The 18,761-nt window shown below is 49.2% G+C and overlaps 1 protein-coding gene across 1 annotated transcript in view; it reads right to left on the bottom strand.

Moving 5' to 3' along the window:
• HS1BP3 (HCLS1 binding protein 3) overlaps nucleotides 1–18,761 on the bottom strand; it is a 375,233-nt gene that overhangs the window by 47,299 nt on the left and 309,173 nt on the right. The window contains exon 6 of the mRNA XM_085610620.1: nucleotides 18,313–18,448. Coding sequence (XP_085466746.1) covers nucleotides 18,313–18,448 — 136 coding nt within the window. The remainder of the gene's footprint in view (nucleotides 1–18,312; nucleotides 18,449–18,761) is intronic.

The following is an 18,761-nucleotide window of genomic DNA, read 5'->3' as shown; positions in this document are numbered from 1 at the left end:
ATTTCTTTAAGCTCTTTGGTTTCATTTTCTTTTGGGTCCGCCTTACTCAATCAATCAATTAGGGAGTTTAAAGCGCGCTACTCACCAGTGAGGGTCTCATGGTGCTGGGGGGGGGGGGGGGGGGGGGGGGGGGTTGGGTGCAGCGCCGATTCAACCCAAAAGCCAGGTCTTGAGGCTCTTCCTGAAGGTGTGCAGAGTAGGGGAGCGTCTGATGTTGACTGGGAGCTCGTTCCCGGCCTTGGCTGCGATGTAGGAGAAGGCTCTTCCATATGCTCTGGTTCTGCGGATGCGCAGGGTCTCTGCTAGGGCGAGGTCGGCAAAGTGGAGGTTCCTTTTGGGTGCGTGGAAGGAGACTCTTTTGTTCAGGTATTAGGGTCCGGTGTTGTGGAGGGATTTGTAGACATAGGTGAGTAACATGAAGTTTGCTCTCTTCTCAACAGGAAGCCAGTGGAGGTCTCGCAGGTGTTGGGTGATGTGTTCATGTTGTGAGATGCCGAGGAGGTGTCTGGCCACGGTGTTCTGGATGGTCTGGAGTTTGCGTAGCAGGGATTTGTTGATTCCAGTATAGAGGGCGTTTCCGTAGTCCAGTCTGCTTGTTATGAGTGCGTGGGTGACGTTTTTTCTGGCTTCGGGGGGGGATCCACTTGAAGGTCTTGCGGAGGATGCAGAGGGTGTTAAAGCAGGTGGAGGCGACGGCGTTGATCTGTCGTTTGATGGTGAGGGAGGAGTTGAGTATGATGCCGAGGTTCCGGGCGTGGTCCGTGGGGGTGGAGGGGTTGCCGATGTAGGAGAGTAGGAGCTGCTTCTTATGGTTACCCCCACTTTTTGCTGATGTTTCACTGTTTTTCGACTTTAGTCTGGCTGGGACCCTGCTATCCAGGGCCCCAGCCTAGCCGCTTCCTCTCTAAATTGATTGCATGTACTTTAGGTACAACACAGATTGGATTCTGGGGTACCCTTATAAGACCCTAGTTATGTTTTTTTATGTACCTAGGGCATAGGTACCCCAGAGGCCTCTCAGGGGCTGCAGCATGTATTATGCCATCCCTGGGAGACCATTTAAAATGACACAACAGGTCTGCTACAGCAGCCTGTGTAAGGTGGTGTATGCACCCCTTACTTAGATATAGGTTCCCTATATCTATAAAATATCACTGCACATATAAACCTATCAGTCACCCCTATAGCAGGCCGTATCAATTCAGAAGGCAGGGTGCTGGGTTTTATGTGAGAGGGTGCCCATACATTAGCAGAGCCCCTCTGCAGCCTTCGGTATCTTTATTCCGGGGTTGTTTGTGATGCAGCCAAACCATATACTCTTAAGTGCATTATAACCTCGTGGTAAATGCTAACTTGGGAATGGCTGCACGGAAACATGCTGTGTTAGGTGTCAAACACCTTGGAATCATACCTCCACACCAGTAACTGGTGTGGGAGGTATGATTCCACCCTACTAGAGGGAGAAACATGACTTCACCCGGTACCAGCTTCACAGACCCTGGCATCACAAAATGGATGCTGCCAGACACAGAAACTCTGGCAGGGGAGGCCTGGACAATAGGTTTCCTGTCACAGGGAGGTGTGACCACCTCCCAGATAGGCTTTAGTGTATTGGGGCTGGGTGGGTGCACTCCAAGAGTGCTTTGATGTCTGCACTGGGGGCACATTTGGTGTCCCTGTGCATAGTCCAGCTAAAACTGGTTGCAGGGGCTATCAGCCCCTGCTCTGGCACGAAACTGGACAAAGGACATGGGTGTAGCCACCCCTCTGTCCTGACCCTCCCATTGGTGGGTACCCAGAGTTTGTCCCACCCCTTCCTTGGGTATAAAGTAGGAACCCCTGACTACAGGACTTTAGATTTACCTGGACGAAACACTGCGACAGAATCCCAGAACTTCTACAATCTACACGACGTTGGATGACCGAAGAATCTCCCTTGGAGTAAAGGAATTACTCCCCTGCAAGGCAGTCACCAAAGACGCATCTGTCCGGTTTGCAACTACGCAGCTCCTGAAGGACTCCGAAGACTTTGCAACACAGGAGGTGGGTTTCCAAGCTTCCCCAAGGCCAATCCGTGCTCTCAGCAACTCTGAGATCCAAAGCCCTCGTGGGGACCGTGCAACCCGAACCCCTGGACACCGTGCACATTTGCAGAAGCATATGCTTCTTGGCCATCCCTGAGACTGTGCTTTGGGCTACTTGTAGTCCAGACCCCGAGCAGTGATTCAACTGAAGATTACCGGCCTACACTCCGCTAGTGACCCGTGGGCTGGTATTTAGTGATTCCTCTCGAGGTCCCTTTGCGATCCCTTGTCCGTCGACTTGTGGGTCCCTGAGAAGGGTCCTTTAACTTTCAACGGGCTTACCTGGTTGCTCCAGACGTGCCCTGACTCTCCATCACTTGGGGAGCCCACAGGACCTAGCTGGTCCACAATGAAGCCGTTTTACTCTCACCAAGTGGGTTGCCGTTGCCACGGCTTGTTGGTCTCCAATCCGGACACCGACCCCCCAGCACTCGACATCCTTCGTGGGACAGCTCGCCTGCAGACTGTGGTCGTCGTCGACGCCTCCTGGTCTCCGTGGCAGTGGAGTCAAGCTTCACCTCATCGCACCTGAAACACCCGACATCGGTGGGCATTCGTCTATTGTGCCCCTGGTCACTGGCAAGTGACCCGGACTCTGTCCCCTCACATCTTCGATCCAGGTTTGGATCCCATCGGACACTTTTCCTTTCCAAGGCAGCAGCACTTTGCAGCAACTCTCCATTGAAGACAGGGAAGATTCCCGACACCATTTGATACCTATGTTTCCGGCTTCCCTGGGTTAGGTAACACAAGTACTCCAGTGCTCATGTGGTTGCTGGCCTTAGAACCATCTAAGTCTAAAATTGTTTACTCCAAGTCCTCTCCTGAGTGTCCTTAATCTCTAAAATTCCAACCACGACTTTCCCATAGGACTGTACAGAGCTCGCGTCTGTGTTCTCACACTGCACGTGTCCCCCGTGGGTCCCCTGTGTCACTACCTTGGGTGGTGCCTAGGGGGTCCCAGCGATTCTACGTGCTCTAGGCACTGTGTCTAGTCAAGTCGTGGTTCTTATACCACTTTCCTAAAATATGGTTTGGTCTCCCCCTGGGGCCCATTGTATATTGTGCTATTTACTGTCATTTTAGAACTGTATTATTGTGCGCCTTGCTCTCTAATCTAATAAAAAGGTTAGTAGAGAGTGTTTAGTAATAAATACATATATTTTATATATATATATATACCTTGTGTGGTTCTCCTTTCATTTAGTCATTCAAGAGGTTATAATCTGGTAAACCAAGCTGCTTTACATTCCTTCGAGACTTAGTCTGAAGGCTGCTCTCCATAGCTACCACTAGGATAGCTTTCAATAAAGGTGGTCTTAAACCTAATCATCAATAAGGGTTGTTTGGACTGGTGCAAGGTGCCCACTATAACTAGTGGACAGCATATACCAGGCCAACCTCTCACATTGGTGTGCAGCGGTTGGAATTCAAGCTTGCTATTGCTTTACCAGATAATCTCATTGAGTGACTAACTGCAAACCACTATCGGTACATAGGTACATATAAATCAAGTTTGGAATACAGTAAATTCTACTGAACTTAGAGTTGTGTGTTAAGGGCTTAGCACACCCTTTCTACAACTCAAGAGAGTGTAGTAGTTCCCACTAGTTTAGGTAGGTGCATTACCTCACTACACTAGTATGTCTTCAAGAGCAGAAGCCAGTGGCCCCTTGCTGACTAAGTATGACCATCTCTCATTTCAGGAATTGAGAAATGTGTGTGCATCTAGAAAATTGAAGACAGGGAAGAACCCTAGGACTCAACGCCTCATAAAGGCTTTGTTTATAGATGACCTCAGAAAGACCCCAGGGTCTGATGAGGCAGGCAAGTTAGGTGGGGCAACAGAAGGTGACAGGACTGGAAGTGAAAACATCCAGGACCTGGAATCTGAAGCTGACCAGGAGGATCAAGAGGATTCTAACCTGGACAATCCAATCTTTCCTGAAGGTGAAGGTGAAGAAGAAGGCATTAATGGCCCTCTCTTTTCCCACCTGGAAGGGTTAACAGTATACCAAGAAGGTCTAGATCTCCTTCTCAGGAATCAAATCATTCTGGAACATCTGTAGGGACCTCTGTTTCTAATAGGACCACTACCTCTCATAAAAGAGAGTCCTCTTATGACAGGAAGTGCAGACTGCTTGCCTTTGAGAGAGCAAAGCTCAGAATCAAGAGAGAGCAGCTGGCCTTAGACAGGGAATCCCTGGAGCTCCAGAGAGCTTCACAAACATTGGGGCTAGAGCCCCATGGTGGCAGCAACAGTGTCCCTAGAGGTAGAGATCATACTCATTGTCCCTCCCTACCAGAGTTGGGATGACATCCATAAATGGATAACTGCACTGGAGAGGGTCTTTAAAGTATAGAGGATCCCTGAGGAGCAGTGGGCAGCAATCTTGTGGCTCTCCTTTGCAGACAAAGGTAGAGACAAGCTCCTCGCTGTTAGAGAAGAGAATGCTGACAATTACAAAGTCTTGAAGAGTGCACGGATTGATGAGTTTGGCACAACCACTGAACAATACAGGATAAAGTTCAGAGATACCCAAAAGGCACAGACTCAAGACTGGGTTGACTTTGTAGATCGGGCTACTAAGGCTCTGGAAGGCTGGTTACTTGGAAGTGAAGTGTGCGATTTTAAAGGATTGTACAATTTGATTATGAGGGAGCAGATCCTTAAAAATTGTCCATAACAGCTGTTGCATCAGTACCTGGTGGACTCTGATCTGACCTCTCCCCAAGAATTGGGCCAGAAGGCAGACAAATGGGTCAGAACCAGGGTGAGGCAGAAGGTTCAGAACCAAGGTGGTGACTCCAAGAAGCAAGATTCTAAGAACTCTGATAAGGGTGGGGAAAGGGTAAAGACCAGAAGTCTTCTCAGGGGCCCCAAAAATCAGCGTCTGGTGGGGAGTCCCAATCTAACAAAGGAAAAGGCCAAAATAAACTATGGTGTAAAATCTGTAAACAGAAAACCCATTGGACAAGTGATTGTACCAAGTCCAAGGACTCAACTCCAGCCACCATTGCCCCTAAGGCAACTGTTCTCCCTAGTTCAGCTCCAAGTGACGGTACTCAGAATAAGGGTGTAGTAGGGTTAACCCTGGGATCTAAGACAGACTCTGGCCTAGTCAGAGTTCCTACTCAGGCTGTACTGATCTGTGATGGAGGTATGGATATGGCCTCCTTATTTGTCAGTCCCAGTAATCTGGGCAAATACAGACAGCAGCCTTTGATAAATGGAAAAGAGGCCTTGGCAGTCAGGGACACAGGAGCAAGTGTCACAATGGTGACAAAAGATTTTGTGGCTACTGAGCAAATCAAACTTAGTGAGATGTACCAAGTGACCAATGCTAGCAATGTCAGGACAGACCATTCCTTGGCAGTTGTTAATTTCACCTGAGGAGGGGTAACTGGCCCTGAGAAGGTTGTGGTAAGTGCAGACCTCCCTGTTGAATGCTTGCTTGGCAATGATTTAGAAACTTCAGCTTGGGCTGAAGTGGAGCTCAGGACTCATGCAGAAATGTTGGGAATCCCTACAGATGTGTTTGCTATGACCAGGTCACAGGCAAAAATGTCTAACACTGGACAGGCCCTGGATCCTGGAAGAATGGACCAGGCGCCTCCCGAGAAAAGGAGCAGTAGGGGTTAGGTAGTGTCTTCCCCCCTGACTCTGAAAGCAGATCAGTCTCTTGAGGGAGATGATCTCAGTCCTGAAGAAGGAACTGTCCCAGATGAGCTTGAACCTGATCAGGTTGAGTTCTTGGGGTGAGGCGGCCCTTACAGGGCAGATCTGAGCCAGGAGCAGGTGAGCTGCCCTTCTCTTGAACCCCTCAGAAAGCAAGGTGCTGATAAGGCTGCTGGGAATGCTAGTGGAACCCATAGGATCTATTGGGATGATGGACTCCTGTACTCAGAGTGTATAGACCCCAAGCCTGAAGCCACCAGGAGATTGGTCATACCTCTGAAGTTCAGGGGCTTCCTATTAACACTAGCCCGTGATATTCCCTTAGCAGGACACCTAGGCCAAAACAAGACATGGGACAGAATTGTCCCTCAATTTCATTGGCCTCACATGTCTGAAGACACCAAGGAGTTTTGTCGCTCCTGTGTCACCTGTCAAGCCAGTGGTAAGGCAGGTGGTACAACAAAGGCCCCCCTGATACCACTACCTGTGGTGGGGGTTCCCTTTGAGAGGGTTGGGATTGACATAGTTGGTCCCATGGATCCTCAAACAGCATCTGGGCACAGATTTATACTGGTGGTGGTGAACCATGCCACTAGGTATCCAGAGGCTATTCCCCTTAGGACCACCACAGCCCCTGTGGTGGCACAAGGGCCCTACTTGGAATCTTTTCGAGAGTGGGTTTCCCTAAGGAGGTAGTTTCAGACAGAGATGCAAACTTCATGTCTAGTTACTTGACTGTTATGTGGAAGGAGTGTGGTGTGAATTACAAATTCACCACCCCTTATCACCCACAATGCAATGGGTTAGTTGAAAGGTTCAACAAAACCCTCAAGGGCATGATCAAAGGTCTCCCAGAAAAGCTTAGGCGCAGATGGGACATACTTTTTCCCTGCCTTCTCTTTGCCTACAGAGAGGTTCCACAGAAGGGGGTTGGTTACAGCCCATTTGAGCTTCTGTTAGGAAATCCAGTGAGGGGTCCATTGTGTCTAGTGAAGGAGGGAAGGGCGTTACCTCTCAAACCCCCTAAACAGGATATTGTGGACTATGTACTTGGTCTCCGCTCCAGGATGGCTGAATACATGAAGAAGGCAAATAAAAACCTTGAGGCTAGCCAGGAATTACAAAAGGCCTGACATGACCAAAAGGCTGTGCTGACTGTTTACCAGCCGGGGCAAAAAGTATGGGTGTTAGAGCCTGTGGCCCCAGCAGCCCGCCAAGACAAATGGAGTGGCCCTCATACCATAATTGAACAAAAGGGAGAGGTTACCTACTTGGTGGACCTTGGAACTCCCAAGAGCCCCCACAGGGAACTCCATGACAACAGGCTCAAACCATATGTTGACAGGGCTGACATGGGCTTGCTCATGGCTACTGATGAGAGACAGGAGGAAGAGAGTGACCCACTCCCTGACCTGCTCTCTCAGAACCCTGATGATGGATCAGTAGATAGTGTAGCCTTGGCAGGCAGCCTCACTGTCCAGCAACAAACTGATTGCAGAAACGTTCTCAATCAATTTAGACATATGTTTTCGCTGACTCCAAGTCAGACTACCTGGTGCACTCATGAAGTGGACACCGGGGACAGCCTGCCTGTTAAAAATAAGATTTACAAGCAACCTGACCATGTCAGGGACTGTATCAGGGTTGAAGTCCAGAAGATGTTGGAATTGGAAGTTATTGAACCCTCAGATAGCCCTTGGGCTAGTCCAGTAGTCTTAGTGCCCAAACCTCACACCAAAGATGGCAAGAGAGAGATGAGGTTTTGTGTAGACTACAGAGGTCTCAATGCAGTCACTTGGACTGATGCCCATCCAATCCCTAGGGCAGATGAGCTTATAGACACCTTGGCCTCAGCCACGTTTCTTAGCACATTTGACCTGACAGCTGGCTATTGGCAGATCAGACTAGCTGATGATGCAAAGCCAAGGACAGCATTTTCTACCCCTAGTGGGCACTACCAATTTGTGGTGATGCCCTTTGGTTTGAAAAATGCACCCGCCACTTTTCAAAGGTTGGTGAACAAAGTCCTTACAGGCCTGGAAGTCTATAGTGCAGCATAGCTAGATGATATTGCTGTCTTTAGCTCCACCTGGGAGGATCACCTGGTCCACCTAAGAAATGTTTTGGAGGCCCTGCAAAAAGCAGACCTAACTATCAAGGCCACTAAGTGCCAGATAGGGCAGAGTCAGGTTGTGTACCTGGGCCACCTTGTAGGTGGAGGCCAGGTTCAACCATTGCAGAGCAAAATCCAGACCATCATGGACTGGGTTGCTCCAACCACCCAGACTCAGGTCAGAGCTTTCTTGGGCCTGACTGGGTACTATAGAAGATTTGTCAAAGGTTATGGATCCATAGTGACCCCTTTGAATGATTTAACTTCTAAGAAAATGCCAAAGAAAGTTCAGTGGACAGTCAGCTGTCAAACGGCATTTGATGACCTGAAGCAGGCCATGTGCACTGCTCCCATTCTGCAAAGTCCTAACTACTCCAAAGAATTCATTGTTCAAACAGATGCATCTGAGTTGGGGGTAGGGGCTATGTTATCACAATTGAATGATGAGGGTCAGGATCAGCCAGTAGCTTTTATTAGCAGAAGGCTGACCTCCAGAGAGAAATGTTGGTCAGCTATTGAGAGGGAGGACTTTGCTGTGGTTTGGGCTCTGAAGAAGCTGAGGCCATAGTTGTTTGGCCCTCACTTCATTGTTCAGACAGATCATAAGCCCCTCTTTTTTTTTTTGATTGACATGTTTTTATTAGGGTTTTGCATGTATTGCATCACAAGGAACAATCACCATTATAAGCATGAATCATTGTACCATAACATCATGGACCTTTAAGAAAGTTATAGTGCGTGTATACTGTAGTCCGTTAGCTGCTGAGATCTCCTGTGATGGCCCGAGAGACTTGTCTTCCCATGGGTCGGTTCTATCTGGCCCCCATGCATATCATCCTGGTCGTGCCTACACCTTCCGTCTCGATCGGGGTCAACCTCACCTCCCCAACTTGGTCTGAGCTGCGTTCCCTTCCTTCCCAGATTCCCTATCATGTCATGTAACTAGAACAACGGTGTGTAAACCGCTAACTGGGGCTATTGCTGCCTACGGGGCGGCTTGGGAAGGGCCCTGGGGTAGGGGGGGGGGCGAAACTGGGTAAAGTAGGGGAGGGAAGGAGGTAGTGAGTGAAGTATTGCGGGGTCGGCAGACGAGAAATTCCCGTGGCAGATTATGTATGGACTGGTGGTAAGTGTATGTGGTGCGCTCCGGGGGGTCCCCGGGGGGGGGGGGGGGGCGGGTCCACCACTCGGCACGAAGCAGGGGACTGGGTTCATACTTGCCCTCATGTCTAGGTATGTTACCTACCTTATGGGCCGCCCGCATCCCCCGCCGATTCGGGGCGGTCGGGGGAGGCCGCCGGGGCGTGGGGGGTGGATTGTGTCAAGTCCGGGGCTTCCCCCGTCGCGCCTGTTTGCTTAAAAAGGATGAGGAGCTGCGCCCACTCCATAGATATCGGGCGTTTGCGGGCGCCCTTTGCCTCCTCCTCTCGCAGCAGCTCCTCCTCTGCTGCTCCCCACTTGAGCACCGCGCCCACCCATGCCGGACCGGATGGCCCCTCCGGGGCCCTCCAATGCATCGCGATGTTTCTCTTCGCGAGGAGAAGGGCCAAGGAAATGAACTTCCATTGCACCTTCGCAGATTTCCTCCTCGGGGTCATCCCCAGCGCGCATTCCTCCCAGGTGGGGGCGGACGGGAGTTCGGTTGTTGCTTGAATGGCTTGGTGTACTCCTCCCCAGAAACGTTGTATGGATGGGCAGGCCCAGAACATATGTTTGAAATCGGCGTCTACCTGGTGGCAGCGGGGACATTCAAATCGTGTATCGGGGTAAAACCGGTGGAGATTGTCCGGGGTGAGGTATGCCCGGTGTAGGATATTAAATTGAATATATTTGAATCGCGCGTTCCTGGACACCTTTTTGGGAGATTCCAGGGCTTTACGCCACTCCGCATCGTGGAATACTCTGCCTGCGTCGTCTTCCCATGTTTCCCGAAGTTTGTCCAGGGAGACGTCTGTGAGCTCCCGGATCGCTTTATACAGTCAGGTGATGAGGTGGCTGCCTGCTCCCATACGCAGCACTGTGTGTAACACCGGATGCGTCGGGGGTTCCCCATCGCGTGCGTGCCAGAAACGGCCACTACTCTCCAGCAGCTGCCTGTGTTTCAAAAACTGCCCTGGGGGGAGGTCATGCCACTCCACCAGTTGTGCGTATGTCCTCAGTTGTCCCTCTTGGAACAACGCCTCCATCTCTGTGACCCCATGATCCGTCCACACCTGGAGGGCCCTCGTGGTGTAGTATCCGCTCTGTCGGGGGAAACCCACAAGGGGGAGTAGAGGGGAATATAGTGGCTGGCCCTTCGACATGCGGTGGATCCCATCATGCATCTGCGGACTATAGCGACCTGGAGCGGGTGCGTATGTGTCGGTTTGGAGCCCGGCATGAGCAGTCGGCGGATCACAGGCAGAGGCAGTTTGCCTCCCTCCGTGGTCGTCTCCCCTACGTGTCGTTCCGCCGTCCAGTGGGACAGCCACTGGAGTTGTGCCGCGAGAAAGTACGATTCAAAGGATGGTGCTCCCAGGCCTCCGGCTGTCGTGGGGAGGTACAGTGTGCGCAGCGCTACTCGGTGTCGGCCGCCTCCCCATATCAGAGCTGCCAGCAGCGTGCCTAGTTCACGAAAGAAGGAACGCGGCGGGATGACAGGGAGGTTTGCAAAGTAGTAGAGCATCCTTGGGACCATGATAGTTTTTGCCAGAGCAACGCGCGATCATAAGCCCCTCTTATGGCTAAAACAGACGAAGGGTGAAAACCCCAAACTTTTAAGGTGGTCCATTTCCCTACAGGGGATGGACTAGTCAGTGGAACATAGACCTGGGAGTAACCATGCCAATGCAGATGGTCAAGGTTAGTTTAATGTCCTTATGTTTGGGGGGGGTTGTGTAGGAGAGTAGGATCTGCTTCTTATGGTTACCCCCACTTTTTGCTGATGTTTTACTGTTTTTCGACTTTAGTCTGGCTGGGACCCTGCTATCCAGGGCCCCAGCCTAGCTGCTCCCTCTCTAAATTGATTGCATGTACTTTAGGTACACCACAGATTGGATTCTGGGGTGCCCTTATAAGTCCCTAGTTATGGTATACTATGTACCTAGGGCATAGGTGCCCCAGAGGCCTCTCACGGGCTGCAGCATGCATTAAGCCACCCCTGGGAGACCATTTAAAATAACACAAAAGGTCTGCTACAGCAGCCTGTGTAAGGTGGTGTATGCACCCCTGACTTAGATATAGGTTCCCAATATCTATCCATATCACTGCACATATAAACCTTACCCCTATAGCAGGCCTTAACAATCCTGAAGGCAGGGTGCTGGGTTTTATGTGAGAGGGTGCCCATGCATGAGCAGAGCCCCTCTGCAGCCTTCGGAACCTTTATTCCGGGGTTGTTTGTGTTGCAACCAAACCATATACTCGTAAGTGCATTATAACCTCGCGGTATATGCTAACTTTGGAATGGCTGCACAGAAAAATGTTGTATTTGGTGTCAAACACCTTGTAATCATACATCCACACCAGTAACTTGTGTGGGAGGTATGATTCCACCCTACTAGAGGGAGAAACATGACTTCACCGGTAAACCCGGTACCAGCTTCACAGACCCTGGCATCACAAAATGGATGCTGCCAGCCACAGACACGAGTCTGCCCTCCTGCTGTTGGACAAAACTCCGGCAGGGGAGGCCTGGACAATAGGTTTCCTGTCACAGGGAGGTGTGACCACCTCCCAGACAGGCTTTAGTGCGTTTGGGCTGGGTGGGTGCACTCCAAGAGTGCTTTGATGTCTGCACTGGGGGCACATTTGGTGTCCCTGTGCATAGTCCCGCTCAAACCGGTTGCAGGGGCTACCAGCCCCTGCTCTGGCACGAAACTGTACAAAGGACATGGGTGTAGCCACCCCTCTGTCCTGACCCTCCCATAGATGGGTCCCCAGAGTTTGTCCCACCCCTTCCTTAGGTATAAAGTAGGAACCCCTGACTACCGGACTTTAGATTTACCTGGACGCAACTCTGCAACAGAATCCCAGAACTTCTACTATCTACACGACGTTGGATGACCGAAGAATCTCCCTTGGAGTAAAGGAGTTACTCCCCTGCAAGGCAGGCACCAAAGATCCATCTGTGCGGTTTGCAACTACGCAGCTCCTGAAGCACTCCGAAGACTTTGCAACACAGGAGGTGGGTTTCCAAGCTTTCCAAGGCTGATCCGTGCTCTCAGCAACTCTGAGATCCAAAGCCCTCGGGGGGACCATGCAACCCGAACCCCTGGACACTGTGCACATTTGCGGCAGTATATGCTTCTTGACGATCCCTCAGGCTGTGCCTAGGGCTACTTGTAGTCCAGACCCCGTGCAGTGATTCCACAGAAGATTACTGACCTACACTCCTCGAGTGACCCGTGGGCTGGTATTTAGTGATTCCTCTCGAGATACCTTCACGATCCCTTGTCCGTTGACTTGTGGGTCCCTCAGAAGGGTACTTTAACTTTCAACTGGCTTACCTGGTTGCTCCAGACGTGCCCTGATTCTCCATCGCTTGGGGAGTCCACAGGACCTTGCTGGTCAACACCGAAGCCGTTTTACTCTCACCGTGTGGGTTTTCGTTGCCAAGGCTTGTTGGTCTCCAATCCTGACACAACCCCCCAGCACTTAACATCCTTCGTGGGACAGCTCGCCTGCAGACTGTGGTTGTCGTCGATGCCTCCTGGTCTCCGTGGCAGAAGAGTCAAGCTTCACCTCATCGCACCTGAAACACCCGACTTCGATGGGCATTCGTCTATCGTGCCCCTGGTTCCTGGCAAGTGACTCAGACTCTGTCCCGTCTGCTTTCAGGTTCTTCACATCTTCGATCCAGGCTTGGATTACACCGGACACTTTTCCTTTCCACGGCAGCAGCACTTTGCAGCAACTCTCCATTGAAGACAACCGAAGATTCCCGACACCATTTGATACCTATGTTTCCGGCTTCTCTGGGTTAGGTAACACAAGTACTCCGGTGCTCATGTGGGTGCTGGCCTTAGAACCTTCTAAGTCTAAAAGGGTTTACTTCAAGTCCTCTCCTAAGTGTTCTTAATCTCTAAAATTCCAACCGCGACTTTCCCATAGGATGGTACGGAGCTCGCGGCTGTGTTCTCACACTGCACGTGTCCCCCGTGGGTCCCTTGTGTCACTACCTTGGGTGGTTCCTTGTGGTCCCAGCGATTCTACGTTCTCTAGGCACTGTGTCTAGTCAAGTTGTGGTTCTTATACCACTCTCTTAATATATGGTTTGGTCTCCCCCTGGGGCCCATTGTATATTTTGCTATTTACTGTCGTTTTAGAACTGTTTTATTTTGTGCCTTGCTCTCTAATCTCATAAAGAGTTTAGTAGAGAGTGTTTAGTAATAAATACATATATTGTATATATATACCTTGTGTGGTTCTCCTTTCATTTAGTCATTCAAGAGGTTATAATCTGGTAAACCAAGCTGCTTTACGTTCCTTCGAGACTTAGCCTGAAGGCTGCTCTCCATAGCTACCACTAGGATAGCTTTCAATAGAGGTTGTCTTAAACCTAATCATCAATAAGGGTTGTTTGGACTGGTGCAAGGTGCCCACTATAACTAGTGGACAGCATATACCAGGCCAACTTCTCAAAGCCGAGGGCTGTGGGCCACCAGGAGTTGTCCCAAGCTGAGGGGGTGGGTCCAAGGACAAGGACTTCTGTCTTCTCCGAGTTGAGTTTCAGACAGCTGTTGCTCATCCACGCTGTGACGTCTTTCATTCCTTCTTGGAAGCGGAGTTTGGTGGTTTTAGGGTCCTTCTTGAGGGAGAGGATGAGCTGAGTGTCGTCGGCGTAGGATACAATACTGAGTCCATGCTGTCTGACAATGGCGGCGAGGGGGGGCCATGTAGATGTTGAAGAGCGTGGGACTGAGCGATGATCCTTGGGGTACTCCGAAGGTGATCTCTGTGGGTTTGGAGAGGAAAGGCGGGAGTCTGATCCTTTGGGTTCTGATGGCGAGGAAGGAGCGGAGCCAGTTGAGAGCGGATCACTGTATGCCAGCGTCGTGGAGTCTAGCTGCGAGAGTGCGGTGGGAGACAGTGTTGAAGGCTGCGGAGAGGTAGAGTAGGATGAGGGCTGCGGTGTGGCATTGGTCGAGAAGCGCGCGGATGTCGTCTGTGGCGGCGGGGAGGGCGGTCTCGGTGCTGTGGTTGCTGCGGAATCCGGATTGGGAAGAGTCAAGGATGGTGTTCTCTACGATGACTGGGGTCCCGGTGTTGATGGTGGGCTGGCTGTCGCCACTGGATGGAAGGGTGGTTTCTGGAGTCTGTTCGCTGAAGTTGTCGTAGAGGGCCTTGATTTTCTGGTGGAAGTAGGAGCCAAGCTTGTTGCAGAGGTCCTGGGAGGGCGTGACGTCCGACGCTTCGCTGCGGTGTGTCGTGAATTGCTGGATAATGTTGAAGAGTTCCTTTGAGTTGGTGAGGATTTTGTTCCGGATGAAGGTCTTCTTGATGGATCTTATGAGATGGTGGTAGTCTGTCATGGCGTTCTTGTAGGTGGTCAGGTCTTCCGTGGTTTTGCTGTTTCTCCGTCGTTTTTCGAGACGTCTGCAGAAGTGTCTGGCTTCTTGGAGGTTGTGGTGAACCAGGTGGACTTCAGGGGGCAGGGTCTGTTGGTGGTGCAGAGGGGTGCGAGCTTGTCTGCGCAGTTGGTGATCTAGCGGTGTAGTTCCTTTGCTGCACAGTTGGCGTTTGTCGAGGCGGGGGGGTCATGGATGAGGGTGGAGTTGAGGTGCTCCTCTGCGACTTTGCTCCAGCTCCTTCGCGGAGGGCGTGGAGTGGGTTTGTAAGCAGTGGCAGTGTTGAAAGAGAAGTGTACGTAGTGGTGGTCCATCCAGAGGGACCATGTGGTGTGGCTAATGCGGATATTGTTCCCACCTGTGGAGATGAGGTCGAGGGTGTGACCTGCCTTATGGCTAGGGGTGGTGACGAGCTGTTTCAGTCCTATGTTGGCAAGGTTGTCTAGGAGGGCGGTGGAGTTGGAGTTGCTGAGATTGTCGAGGTGGAAGTACAGGTCTCCGATGAGTATGTAGTCCATGGAGGTGATGGCTGGATCAGTTATGGCTAGAAAGATATGCACTTCTATTGAGAGATAGCAGGATCAGGGTTTTTGTGTGTACAAGATGGCCGGAAGCAGTTAGGATTCCCTGGGGAGCAAGCTTTCTTAATCACACGCAAGAGCTTATGTTTCGTCAGATTAGATTGTCAATTTGTATCTCACTTTTGGTTCTTTATTTAGAGAGTAAATGCCAGCAGTGTCACCTTTTTGTTTTGTGCTTTGTGCAGGGAAAGTTAACATCTGTTTAATAAAGCCTGTGGTTAGATTTGTCTTGTGTCGAGAGTCGGGCTGATTCCAGTTTAGGTTTTTTCCCCACATGTTTTCAAACAGTCACAAAGTTTGTTTCAGTCTCTTCGAAGCCAACCGATTTTTCTCAATCACAGTTCATATTTGAGTTATTTAGAAGCTGGCTAATTATATTCCCTAGTTTTCTAAGGTTTCACAGGATCATGTGTGGTGTTCATAGCAGAGTTTCTGTGTCATGCTTTCCATTACAAGATTATAAGGAACTATCTATCGCTCCTTCTACATTTTAGTTTGGATTATTGAGAAGGGAGCAACACAGCCACCTTGTTTTGAGTTCTGTGTAGTGGCGGGGTACCTTCTTTGTTACTCACTGGTAGTAGGCCTTCCCTGGACATAAAGCCCTTTAGTTGTGGTGTAAATCACACCAGAATCTGTAACTGGACCCCTTCATTTAGATCAGTCAAAGTTGCAATGTTTGAAGCTGGATTTTGCCCTATAGAGTGGGTGTCGCCATTTTGAGAATGTGAGTAATGCGCATGTACGTGTGGAATTCTGGCCTACTCATTGGAGATTCTTTCTCGTTAACTCAATTTTACGTGTGATGTTCTAAAGCGAAGTTACAATGTTATGCATAGGTCTTATTGTGTCTGCTTCGTTCTATTATGGGCCCAACCTCCTACCACACTCACTCACCTCCGATTCGCTATCGTGTTGTGTACTGTTGGGAGGTTGAAGGGGGATATATTTGTTTCTGCTCACTTCCCAAGTCACCGATGGTGTCCGATAATGGGCTGGGCTTTCAGCAACGAGCAGACTTTCCCTTCTGGTGTTGGGGAAACATCAGAAAATTTGGGTTTGTTCTGATGGCACAGAGCAGCAGGATCATGCGGATATTTTGCGCAGGCGTTGAGAGTCTGCCTGCACCCACATAATACGCACACAGGGACTGACTGCATATTCACAAGCTAACAAGTCAAAAATGTGTCCAATAAAAATTACTGACCACTTGTGTATTTTGGTTGGACTAAGCACCCCCAATAATACCAAATACACTAAGTTGTGGCGAATGAATGAGAAACTACTTGCAGATGCCTCCTCCAAAGACCAAATCGTTACTGCCATTCAAAACTATTTCAGAGAAAATGAGGATAGCCAAGCAGACAATGACTATTTGGGATGCCATGGAAGCTACACTAGGAGAAACTATGATAAAGATCATGGCAGGAAAAACACAAATCTGAGAATCAAACACTAAACACTGCACTCTACAGCTAACCAACTGCTTGCTTTGGAGTAAATAGCAAACTATCAAAGAGATTCACATTCATCCGGAGTCAATAGTGACTATTGGATAGTAGGATTCCAAAGGTTATCCCTGGGTAGGTGCTATTTTGGACAATATTAGATTACTGATAAATTAGATTATGGAGATCGACTGCAAAGAATAGTGGTCACCTTCAAAACTCTAGTGATTTCCTCAGGCGGCAGCAAAGGAATCATGCATACCCACAAAACCTAAGGGGTTGCATTACCCTGCTCACGGGGCGATGTGCTCAGGACCAGACTGCAGCCAAGGTGCACTGGTGGCAGGCTGAGGCGGTAGTGCAGGCTCAACAGCAGACGGGCCCTTTGGTGTCTCTCGCACATCATCAACTTTCTCAGGATGGAGAGTATAATCTTTTGATATGGTCCACGGCAGCTGGTTGGCTGAAACCCGCGGCACCTGGGTAGGTTTTCTCTTTGTACTAGTCATCCATGCTGCTCCGCAGTCTTTGCACACTCTAACTCTGACTCATGTAAGGCATGGCTAAACAAGTAACAATGGCCCTGGAAGCCTCCTGTCTGTGCTTTTAGGTCTAGGGAGGCAAAATAAAGGTTATAGCAATTTAAAATAAAGGGTATCCCTACATCTAAAATGTACAATGCAGGCCTGACCTCCGAAGGTGAATTCCCAAAAAGGCTTGAATAAACAATTCTTGCATTATATGAAAACAATCCATATTGGGAGAAAGCTTTCATGTCCAACGAGAAACACCAAGGGCAACAAGAGAGAGGTTGATTAATGGATAAATCATGCAGTTTGTCAACTCGTGCAGCAGTCATTAACAACCTGCAATACAGATGCCTTCTTGTTCAGCTGTTTAATGCCTTTGGAGGCCATGGGTTGCAAGGACGTTTGAGCATAACAACTATGATAGCATGATAATAACATCCCAAACTATAGGGGGGGGTATACTCCCAGATGGCAAAGTGGGAGACATAATCCAACAATATGGCTTTGAAAATGAAGGTGAACTTCATGGGAGATCTTATATGAACAAACTGTTCAGTTTCAGATGGGCTCATTGGCACAGGTGGATCCCAAAACACTCTAATCCTGCCTTTCACAATTGACTAAATGCAACTTTGTCAGCCCTGTTCATCAATTCCTGAAGAAAAGCATTGAGGAATTGCACGGCGCATGTGTCTGAGATGTTTTCAGAGCTGGACCAACACACGTGTGCAGTATGATTGTGTGAGAGGAGTCCTGGCGCCACCGTGATGAGCTGGGGTTTAGTCAGTGGTGGAGCTTTGAATGGTTACACCAGTGACTGGCTAAAATAAAACTTTACACTGCTATTGAGTATGTAGGTGATGTTTGGAGGGGCAGAATTGGACGATGGCCATGATGCAGATTAAGAGATGATCTTGGCTCTGTTCAGTTGGGCATTAGTTGGACGTACAAAATAATAGCGTTTATGCCACCTACATGTCTGGTCCCTCCCACTGCGCCTGTTGCTGTGTGGGATTTTGTGCCTTCTGATTTTTTTGCGTGCTCCAATGATTTGAGGTGAGAGATAAAATTGAATACCACCTAGATGTCAACAAATGGCAGTTATGTGCACTAATTCAAGGTTTTCATGTTTTATGGAAAAACATATGTTCGCAAATGAGCGCACTGTATTGAATGCCGGAATGCCATAAGGGTAAACTTTTTGCTTCAACTCCATTTCTGACACTACACTCATTTGAATACAATTTATTACAGTAATTATTACACAATCAAAATAGTATTAGGGGAAACATAATTAATACACTTTATTTTATAAGGTGAAGGAAGTACCTAAACAGTTCCTCTGTGTCCTCGTCTAGGATTGTGTTAAAGGCCTCAGGTTTGCTCTCGCAAGCAGTTGGCAGCAAAAGCGAATCACCTAGTTTGACAGTTCCACCAAGGTCTTGATCTTCGAATAATTTCAGATCTGTTGATTAAAGAATGTAAAGATTAAACTCAATTTTATTATTACTAGCATTTAAAAATGTAGCATAAGAAAACAAGAGCAAAGAAATATACCCTATCTCCATTTACAGCACAGCATCTTAAGGTACTTTAAGGATTTGCAAGGTAAGCCTGTTCAATTAAAGAGCAATCATAATAAACTGATATAATTTCTTGTTTCCATGGTATGTGCAGAATAGATACAGTTTTATTTTTGTTTATTTATTTATAAATGGCACTACCATCTCACCTGCATGCTTCCTGGCGCTAGGACACCAGGTGCAGGATGTGCAACA

Source organism: Triturus cristatus, chromosome 6 (genome assembly GCF_964204655.1).
Source record: "Triturus cristatus chromosome 6, aTriCri1.1, whole genome shotgun sequence".
Taxonomy (NCBI): domain Eukaryota; kingdom Metazoa; phylum Chordata; class Amphibia; order Caudata; family Salamandridae; genus Triturus; species Triturus cristatus.
Note: the sequence above shows the minus strand (reverse complement) of the source record. Positions and strands in the feature narration are given on the sequence as shown.